The sequence below is a fragment of the Drechmeria coniospora genome, chromosome 03 (genome assembly GCF_001625195.1).
Source record: "Drechmeria coniospora strain ARSEF 6962 chromosome 03, whole genome shotgun sequence".
Classification (NCBI taxonomy): Eukaryota; Fungi; Ascomycota; class Sordariomycetes; order Hypocreales; family Ophiocordycipitaceae; genus Drechmeria; species Drechmeria coniospora.
This window is the reverse complement of record NC_054391.1, coordinates 2,079,619-2,090,180: the sequence shown is the minus strand read 5'-3', so window position 1 is coordinate 2,090,180 and position 10,562 is coordinate 2,079,619. Positions and strand designations below refer to the sequence as shown.

General features: G+C 55.9%; 3 protein-coding genes across 3 annotated transcripts; 2 read left to right on the top strand and 1 right to left on the bottom strand.

Annotated features, from left to right (window-relative positions):
• Positions 1 to 773: 773 nt before the first annotated feature.
• On the top strand, positions 774 to 1,301 carry DCS_06441 (uncharacterized protein; the record flags this gene model as incomplete). Its single annotated transcript, XM_040803731.1, has 1 exon — positions 774 to 1,301. The coding sequence occupies one exon, from the start codon at positions 774 to 776 to the stop codon at positions 1,299 to 1,301; it is 528 nt and encodes a 175-aa protein (XP_040653835.1).
• A 727-nt stretch (positions 1,302 to 2,028) lies between these two features.
• Positions 2,029 to 2,930, bottom strand: DCS_06440 (ras-related GTPase, Rho2 subfamily; the record flags this gene model as incomplete). The annotated part of the gene is made up of 4 exons (XM_040803730.1): positions 2,029 to 2,319; positions 2,379 to 2,570; positions 2,686 to 2,764; positions 2,896 to 2,930. The coding sequence occupies 4 exons, from the start codon at positions 2,928 to 2,930 to the stop codon at positions 2,029 to 2,031; spliced, it is 597 nt and encodes a 198-aa protein (XP_040653834.1).
• Positions 2,931 to 6,467: 3,537 nt separating this feature from the next.
• DCS_06439 (stress response protein nst1) lies at positions 6,468 to 10,393 on the top strand (the record flags this gene model as incomplete). Its single annotated transcript, XM_040803729.1, has 3 exons — positions 6,468 to 7,859; positions 7,931 to 10,030; positions 10,094 to 10,393. 3 exons carry the CDS (start codon positions 6,468 to 6,470, stop codon positions 10,391 to 10,393), a joined length of 3,792 nt encoding a protein of 1,263 aa, XP_040653833.1.
• Positions 10,394 to 10,562: the final 169 nt, after the last annotated feature.

Here is a 10,562-nt window from a genome sequence, read left to right as displayed (position 1 = left end):
AGATGTAATTTCTAGCTCACCAGAGTTTCAATCTCTCTCTCCCATTCCATGGGTATGTATGATGGAAGATGTAAGAACGACCGAAAAAACCTATTCTCGTTCGGCTGCTTTCATGCGCAACTATGAAAGATGAACTGCATTGACACGGAAAATCGATTCCGCTCTTTAGCATTTCGTTGGCTTAAGTTCGTATGAGGCATGTCCAGCAAGAAAGGTCATGAGCGACGGATCGATACTGACGTCGTCGCCGGGAGCCCCTTTCTCCGGCTCCGAACATCGTTAACCCCTGCACACTTGGCCCGACGACGCTAACAGTTGCCAGCAAAATTATTGACCATCTTTGAAGCATCATCACGCTTGCAACATCGTCAACCACGCCGGCATCATTTCGCCCTTTACGCTCCCTTCAACGACATCAACAAGCTTCCTCGCTTCCAAATATCGACGCCATTGCCGCAGGGCCACCCTAGCTCTCTCAATACCGGGCCGTCCAGCCCAGATCATCTCGTCGATTGTACGTCGCATTAGCAACCGGGCAGGGTTCAAAGCCAAGCCAGACTCTCCTGCCAGCTTCGCCGGCGTATATTTTGGGCCATCTTGAAGATCCAAAATACAACCGTGGCTCGGCTCCATCGAACCAAGCTGCGAAGCGACGGGCTCCGTCGAGGCTACAATACCGACCAGCTGGCCAAAAGCGCAAGGGGAGAATATCGTCAGCTCCATTGGGGCGGGAGTTTTGCAAATTTACCGAGACCGCCGTGAGCATACTCGACATGCCTTTGTCCCTCTCATTTCGCGGCCTTTTCTGCCGTCGCGCCTTGACAAGCCCCGGCGCCGCCTTTTCTCGTCTCTTTTCCACAACCACATCTGCCATGGCACGCCTCCCACCCAAAGTCGCGGCCAAGCCCGCCCGCAAGAACCGCCAGGCGCCTAAATCCGAAAATTACCTGCGCATCAAGATTCTCAAGCAAAACATGTTCTCGCCCGCACCGCCGCCTCTGCGCATGGCCCGCCAGCGTTACCTGCGACATTGGACCATCCACCGCGCTTGGCAGCTATTCCGCAGGCAGCAGCATGATGCCATTGCAAAAGAACGCTACAGGATGCACGCCGGCATGTTCAACGCCTGTGAAGAGTTGCGCAAGACGGTCGGGCCTGAGGGAAGGGGCGAGGGATACCTGTACCGTGTCGCGATGGAGAAGAAGGGTGTGTATGGACTCAATGGTGTTCCGATCGAGTATGCGAGGTTTCAGACGGATACTCCGTCCAAGGAGCCATGGAATCATGAGTGGAAGAAGTAGGAGCCGTCACTGTGAGCGGAAAAGCATCAGGCGAGCAGGATCGCGTTGTCAACTGCATTATTGGCAGACAGCCGTTTGTATGTCGCGGAAGGACGAGACATGGTATGAACGAGAACTTCTACATAGCCAACCAATTTTTTCACCATATGATCAAGCTGTTTTTGCCTTTACATCCTTGTTTCGCTCATTATCAATCAAGCCAATATGCCGCTTTTAATTTCCTGGCCAGAGCCTTCCTCCTCCGTCGCGTCCGCAAATCGGGCACCTCGACGAGCCCAGGGATGTGATCATGACATGGAATAAAAAAAAGCCAAATGCACAAACAAACGGTGAAATCTGGTGTACGCCCCGAGGTCCTGCCACGACTAGCAGTGCAACAGCTCAGAATGCGGCCGCCCCCCTTCTTAGATCATGCTCCGAGCTTGTATGTGTATGTAGTGAAGTGAGTGAGTTCGACGGAAAAGATGCAAAAAAGAATACTTCGCTTGCCGGGCCCAACGAAAGAAAAGTGAAAAAAGACACGCCGACAGGGCCGCCTTGGACAGGAGGGCGGCACAAGGTGTTGGCAATCTAGGCATAGGTCGATGAGTGTCGTGAATATCGGTCGTTGTATCCAGAGCCGAATTTACCGCCATCGTCGACCGACTTGTCCGGAAATCGCTAGCCAGGACCTCCTGTGCCGTCGATAACGTCTAAAGAATGGCCTCCGCCAGAGGTAGTCGTCATCTCATAGAATGACGCAGCAGCCTGAACCCTCGCCTTTCTCAAACGTCAAGAGGGCTGCTCGAGTAGCTGCCTCGAACACGTCGTCGACACCCTCGCCGCTCAGACTGGAACACTCCAGATATCTTCTTGCTCCGATTTCGCGAGCCGTCATTTCGCCTTCGTGGGATGTGACGAATCGCAAAGACTTTTTACGCATATCCTCGATCGCAACTGGGTCTTCGCGCAGGTCCTTTTTCAGCCCAACCAGAATAATAGGCACGTCAGCGCAGAGGCGCTGTGCCTCTTCAATCCACTAGAGAAGGTCGTCAGGATGGAAAGCGAGGGCAGAACGAAGGGGAGGATCTGTCCGACCTTGTGCTTCACATTGTCGAGGGAATCAGGCGTATCGATGGAGAATCCTATCAGGATGACATGCGCTTTGGCGTATGCAAGGGGTCGTAGTCTCTCGTAGTCCTCCTGACCGGCTGTATCCCAGAGAGCCAGCTGTACAGACTTTCCATCCACTCTGCAATCGGTGACGTAGTTTTCGAAGACTGTGGGAATCTGCGTCATACGTCGTCAGCCATGACCGATTGCCGTCCGTCCTGGCTGGACGAGACCTACGTAATGCTATCGGCTGTTAGCAGGTTGCGGCCGAATGGTGAGCAAAGAGACGTACAGTTGGAAAGTATCCCAAAGTAAATACACTTAACAGACTCGTCTTGCCGCAGGCACCATCTCCGATGATAACTAGCTTTCTGTGACAAAATCAGTCAGTTGCATGCCGAAGGCGAAACCCGCACGCATCCGAGCTGCCCAGGCCACGGTGACTGGTAAAACGCATGTGGGAAGAATCAGAGGTTTGGACAAGCCAAGTGCAAAGACATACCTGCGGATGACGTTCTGAGGACTCGCGCCTGACATTGTGGGGGGGCGAAGCGCAGAGCTTCGAGGATGGGGGGCCGACAGCTTGTCTTGTCTTAGCGATTCCCGGAAGCCGACAGTCGAGAAATGCTGTCTGCAGCAGCGCTCGGAGCTGGGGGGGAGGGCGACAGAAGTCCCTGCCCAGCCTCAACCGTTCCAATGGGCGGGCAGTGATGCAGAATCTACGTCGATTGTGATGGCGCGTAGGGTAGTGTCCGCTTGACGTCAACAAGCACCCTGAGCAGTCAATGTTCAAAGTGTCTGTATGGATCGGTTTCTAGGTCGATGCTGTGGCAGGGCTTGTTGGCGAAAGAATTTGTCGAATACGAGCTGAGGAGAAAGAGAAGTGGTAAAAATACGAGGATGAGACGATGTACGTTGTCGAAGCACTGTTTGGATCGAGCCTGGAGTGGACCAAACTGCAGCCAGGGGCGGTGGGGGGTGCCCCAGCCAGGGATGTTATCAATCAGTCGGACGAAGTCGGACCGTTCGGGAGAAGGAGAGAAAGAACAGGATCCCTAGATGGCATAAAGAATCGTCACAGGTATCAACAGAGGGCTTTAGAACGTGTTTTTTCTTGGTGAAAGCAGACGGACCTGTCAGTACGAAAATAACAAACCGCCGTCCAACAGCCGGACTCTTTGACTCCAGGAGAGAGGAGGGGGCATCAACTAGGACAAGTACATCGAGTTCAAGTACAAGTACATGTACTCCGTACGAATTGCATGTACTTATTACGGACTAAGTACATGTACTTGCAGTATCCGTACTCCCTACGGAGTACATGTACGGAGTACACCCGCTTAAGTTGCGGAGTACAAGTACTTACTGTACATGTACTTGTACGCAACGTAGTTGGGTGGGCTCCACTTCGGATTATGTAATTAGCTGTTGCAGTCGCTCGCCACCCTGTCCACTAGCTCGCCAGCTCCGCCAGCCTCGTTCGTCACCAGCCAAATGGAGAGGGAAAAGCAAGGCTAGTGGCGTGTGTGTGAAATACTTACAAGCAAGCATTACTCCGTCCAAAGTATTGCTGTATTTATACTTACTAATAACTTCCTCACTAGAGTGAACTTGTACAGTGCACCACATTTCCTGATTGTACTGTACTCCCACAAGTATGCGCAAATTTTATACGTGGCGCGCGGAACAAGAACGAGTACGAGCATGAGTGGCTTCAAGAATCCAATCCAACATACGCGAATTATTCAGCAGCAATAATGTCTACTTGTTCATGTTGATACAACGATAAATGAGTATTAAAAGAAAAATAAAACAAAATAAATACTGCGTACTGCATGCTGTTTGACCCGCCGTACGACAATGAGTGCATGTCCGGACACACAGAGGAACAACGGAACAGGAACAGAAGCAGATGACGATTGGTTTCGGGTGTCATGAATGCGCTCGCAAGCTCCTGCACATCGCTGCTGACGTTGATTGTAACATCAATGGGCAACGACTGACGGTGTGCGTTGTGAACCTGCACCGAAGCGAACGTACCATAATGAACTAATGCGAGAAATACATGCACAATGCTCCGACCGGAGTATTATGCTCGGCCTGCCACGGCCGTCTCACACCTGTGTTCCTGAACGCGCACGTGTCCCTGGGCGACCTTTGAAAGGGGCCGGTCAAACTGGTCAGACTGGTCATTCCCCATCGGATTGTGTCGCTATCATTCCGATGTGAGTCGTTCGACCACCAGGTTCAAGTTCCGGAACATGTAGTGCTCGCATCGCCAACTGCATATAATATATTAGCTGGCTACGGTAGCATGAATACGCTTTGCATACACTTAATCAGGAGCTTAAATCGGCTCCCAAACTAATGCTAGTTATGTTGCTGCGTCACTGTCTGAGGATGGCCGTGCACGAACATTTTACTCCCATACTTACATTTCGTTCTCGTTCAAACTCATGGGCAGACGGACAGAGTCGAACATGGTCAGTTGTCAGCACTCCACATAACCAAATCCTATTGCGCATTCCGCTTCATATCATTTTCATCACGGAGCCCCGAAATTTCCGACAATAATGATCTGGAACAATGCTTATCACAAGGATGGATAGCTTGGGTGAATGATAGCTTGGACCAGTTCGATGGAGTACGCTTCACTGTAGCTCAGCAGATTGAGCAAGTGGTTTCAAGCGGCCATGGCACTATGATGATAAGTCTCGACCATTTTCTCGTGATTGTCCTATCCCATTTTCTGAAAGACATCCTTCCCTGAGTGCAAGCAGCTGAACCGTTGCTTCCCTCCGTCCTTGTGAAAGCATGCATAAATACCGCCAGTGCCCTACGTTCGTAGACCTGCCAACGTAGATTGATTGGTTACCCTTACGAAACGGCTGGCACAAATTGAGAAGATATTTATATTAAAAAAAAAAAAAAAAGAGAGAGTCGAGGCGCATTATATAGGCCACTGAATATCGTTCAAATGTTGTTGGAAGAGATGATGTGACGACTATATTTCCAGTAGGTTCCCGTGCTGCAGGTGTCGCTGGTAGACATCGGTGATGATTGACGTCCATCCCCAACCTACCCAACTTTTATTTGTTGTATTCGTCCTAGCAGCGACGTACTGTACTTAGCCGACACCGTACCTACATTATTAATTACTTGTTCGGAACAATCTGTAAGTACTCTGTAACCGTACACCATGCCGAATCGGATACCATCCGACTGTGCGGGGTACCTTCCTATCTCTTACGGGTATACATATGTATGGTTACTAGTTACTAAGCTACTCAAGCTGAACAAGAAGGGCATTACCAGCAACGGAGTACGGAGTACTGGTATCTACAGTAGTATTACCTGGTTTGTGTCTACTTCGTACACAGCAAACACAAGTATGTACTGTAAGTATAGTAGCTGTCGAGTCATACCCATGGAATAACCAAGGTAAACCGGTGGGTACACACACAGTACTAGCCCATACATTCGTCGGAGCTGCTTAGTTGAGGTTGAGGTCACAAACACCAAGGTCTTCCATGCAAGGTAATCCTGTTTATAATGAGAAAAATCCTAAATCCAAAATCCAAAAAAACCGCCGTTCTCCTACCTACTGCGTACAAATTCATTTTGGGAGGCATCTCTCAAGCGGACTTGTTCTCTTCATGGCATGTTGCGCTAATAGGCTACAAGCGCGCTACGTACAGGTTTACATGTACTACTTCCTCTATCAAAGCCCCCCCCCCCACTGCGTCATTGCTGACCTAAGGTAACCCTGAGACCTTGCAGTTTGTGCCTAGGCCTCAATTCGGAGCGCCTCGAAGGCTGGCAGCCACCACTAACTGATAGGGCCTCATCAATCTCTCACGCTCCACCCACGCCTTGCGAACCACGTCTCTCTCTTCGCCGACCATTCTCACCACCGTCTGCCTGCGCACCCCTCCGCCCGCAACGATACACCTACGCGTCCCTTTGTGAACGACACGCTGCCTGAAATTACCAGGACCGACTGCTCATTATCGGGAACCCGTCGCAGCCGACTCTTCTTGATGGTGTCGCCTGCACTCGCTTCGTAGACGTACGATGCCGGCCTCCAAACAGAACCCGGCCGCTTCTACATCGGCATCGCCTCGCAGCACTGCCAAGTACACCAACAAGGATGGCTCCAAGTTTATCACCGTTCCCAAGGGCAGCGGCAGCCCTACAGACTCGTCACAGCCTTCGACACCGACCAACCCCGCCAAGGCCTACAATCTGCCGACTGCACCACCACCACCACCACCTCCTGCTGCCGAGCCCCCTGTCCTGGTGAATCGCAAAAAGCAGAAGCGACGTCAAAAGGCGGCGGCCAAGTCGGCCGCTGAGCAGGCGGCCAACGGCCACGCGAACCCCGCACCTGCACACGGCATCTCTTCGGATCTTGTGACGGCTGATGACCAGGACCTGAGTGCCACTGACGACGAGGTCGACTCTTCCCATGACTTGTCCAACGAGTTTCCGGAGCCATCTTCGAAAGGAAAGAAGGCAAAGAAGAAGAAGAAGAAGCGGCAAGGTGCCCTCGAGCCGTCGCTCGCGCGGATGAATGACCCCACGGACCTGCCTGCCGGTGCGCGGGGCCCGGGCATCTCTCGAGACAAGATATGGAGCACCGGAAATCACGAAGAGCGGGAGCGCATCAAGGAATTTTGGCTCGGCTTGGGCGAGGATGAGCGAAAGTCCCTTGTCAAGGTCGAGAAAGACGCCGTTCTCCGGAAGATGAAGGAGCAACAGAAGCATACCTGTAGCTGCACCGTCTGCGGCCGCAAGAGGACCGCCATCGAGGAGGAGCTGGAGGGACTCTACGACGCCTACTACCTCGAGCTCGAGCAGTTCGCAAATCAGGGAGACGGTCCGCCAATGCTGCCGCCGCCGCCTCGAGATTTTCCGATTCGTGCCCCCCGACGCCTACCCTCTCGATACCCACCCCAACCGCCGTCCCACGGTCGAATAGTCGAGCAGGTCGGGGACGAGGACGACGAGGACCTCGAGGAGGTCTACAGCGAAGGAGAAGGAGAGGGCGAGGGCGACGACTTTAGCGACGACGAACCCCCCGAGGAGTTCAACAACCCCCACGACCGAGACCTGGCCGACTTCCTCACGTTTGGGAATAGCCTACAGGTCAAGGGTACGCAGCTCCTCCTAGAATTTGTCAGCACATATGGTAACATGGACTTAGGCGGCATTCTCACCGTGGCGGATGACCTTCTCAAGAACGACGGCAAGCGCTTCATCGAGATGATGGAGCAGCTCGCCGAGCGCAGGATGGCCCGCGAGGAAGACGCGCGCGAGCACCTCTCTCGCACCTATGGCCATCCCGACGACTCGTACGCTCATCCCCACAACCACCCGCCTCCGGAGGAGGACGAATACGAAGATGAAGAGGATGAGGAAGACGACTACGACGACAGTCAAGATGATGAGTACGAGGATGAAGAGGTATGCCGCGCCCAAACCCCACGAGCCCGCACCTGCTACTCTCGAGATTCCATGCTGAATGCCGCTTCCAGGACCAAATGACGGAGGAGCAACGCATGGAAGAGGGCCGACGCATGTTTCAAATATTCGCCGCCCGCATGTTCGAACAGCGCGTCCTGTCAGCCTACAAGGAAAAGGTAGCGAAGGAGCGGCAGCAGAAGCTGTTGGAGGAGCTCGAGGAGGAGAGCCGGCAGGTTGATGAGCAGAGGGCCAAGAAGGCGAAGAGCGCGCAGAAGAAGAAGGACAAGGCGGCGCAGAAGAAGCAGGCGCTCGCGGAGGAAAAGGCGCGCCGGGAAGCCGAAAAGGCGAACGAGGAGGCCGCGAGGTTGGCGGCTGAGCAGCAGAAGCTTGCCGACCAGAAACAGCGAAGCGAGGAGAAGCGACGGCAAAAGGAAGCCCAGCGCAAGGCCGAAGAGGAAGCGCGGTTGAAGAAGGAGGCGGACCGGCAACGGCGGATCCACGAGCAGCGAGAAAAGCAGGCTGAGCAGGAACGCAAGGCCCGCGAGGCAAAGGAGCGCGAGAAGAAGCTAAAGGATGAGCAGCGGCAAAGAGAACAGGAGGCCCGCGAGCAACGGGAACGCGAGGCCCAGGAGCGAAAGGAGAAGCAAGACCGCGACAAGCGCGAAAAGGGGGCTCGGGCGGCCAAAGCCCACAGGGAAGCCCAGGAGGCGACGGATGCCCGGGGACGCGCCAAGGAGGAAAAGGCGGCCCAGCGAGCGGCAAACAACCAGCAGGTCCCCAAACGAAGCCAGCAACATGCCGCCTCGAACCCGGCAGGCCTGCCTCAGCACTCGCCCGCCCCGGCGGCTTTTGCTTCCCCCAAGATTCCCATAGCTACGCCGATTATCCCCAAGGCGCCGACGCCGATACGGCAACGGACCTTGTCGCACCAACAACAACAACAAGACCCAGGCCAGACAAGCTCCGCCGCTTCTCAGTCGGCTTCGGGGCCGAGTCAAAATCCGTCCCCTCACTCGGCGACACCAGCTCACAACAGCCCGGCACCAATCGGGCAGGAACGAAAGGTGAGCGGCGGCATCTCGGCGGCGATGCTCGCAGCCCATGCCATGTCACCGCAGAACTCGCAGTCGCATGCTCCGGCTCCAGGCCACACGCCCCCCTTCCAGGTTCCTTCGGTAGGGATGCAGCCGCCTCCGGGGCTTGTCCACCAGCGCGCCCCTGGGTTCCCAGGCTCGGCGGCGCATGATGCCATGTTCCCGCTCGCCTTCAGGCCGGCCCCCGGCATGATGATCCCGCCGCCGGGCATCAACGGGCCGGGCAGTCGAGGATTCCCGCCGATGCACATGCCCCCTCCTGGCTTTTCACACGGCCCTGGCGACCAGTTTCCGCTGAATCAAATGTTCGCCATGTCCAAGGATGCGACGGCAACGCCAACGCACGCCCGGCAGGGCTCCGTCGGTTACGACTCGGTCGTCCCCGGCATGTCGGCGCTGCCGATCGGAAGGCCAACTCCGATTCGACGGCCTGGCAGCATCTCCCAGGAGCGGTCGCGAGACGAGGACGAGGGCCCCAAGCGGCTGGGGAGCCGAGCTCTCCTCGAGGACGACGAGCCTCTGCCGTCGGACCTGAATCAGAGCAGCCTCCGCAATCACCCGCCTGGCTTTTCTCGCCCCGGCTTCGCTGCGAGCCCATACTTGGAATCGGCGTTTCCCTTGGCGCACAACCCCTGGGGCCCGCCGGTGGGAGGAGCGCAGGCTTTCCCGCCGCCGCCGGGATTCGGGAACGCCGCGTGGGCCTCCCCGACGATGCCGGCGATGCCGCCCGGCTTCAGCGTCGGCTCACCCGCCGGCCTCGGCTCCATGCGCGCGTCGGTGCCACGTCACGTCGCCGTCCGGCTGATGCTCTGCCAGGCATGCCAGGCCTTGGCCAACGTCGGCAGCGCCGACATGGACGGGTACGTCGCGCTCGACCTCATCCACTCGCAGATCGAAACGCAGTCGGGCGACCCCAGCATCATGGAGCAGGACCTTCTCAACCTGTGCGACACCGAAGGCAGCGGCTCGAACGGCGGCGGTTCGTTTGACGTGAAGCGGGACGCCGACGGTCATGGCAAGCACCTGATCCGGTGGGTGCCGGACGTCGGCGACGGGACGAACTCTCGCTGCCGCGCGGTAGGAGCGCCCGGGGAGATCGGGAGCCCGCTGACGAGCCAGGCGACGCTGCGGGGCATCTAGAAGAGTTCCAGCGAGTCGGGTCAGAACGGCAGCCCGTCGAAGCGCAAGAACTTGCTGGAGAGAATCGGAATCACGACGCGAAGCACGACGCCGGTGCCGCGCTCGAACAGCACAGCCAGCGTCGGCCGCGCGGCCTCGTCCCTGAGCGAGGTCCAGTGCACGCTCGACGACGTGGAGAGGCCGGATGGCGACGAGAGCGTGCTCAACAGCAAGGTCGACACGTGGGAAGGATTCTTTGAGCCAAGAGGGGGTCGCGTTGACCAGCAGGGCCTTTCGCGCCGATACCACAGCGACCTCTGAGCTGGACGACGCTCCCGCGGACGCGGTCCGATGTGGGGTTGGCAGTGTTTGTTCGATATCAGATATCGAGTATCGCCGTATCGTTCATGCCCAACGCTGCGGTACTTTTTCTACATGTAATAACTTGGGCAAACGATGGCGCGGCGTGACCATGTGCATGCATGCGTGG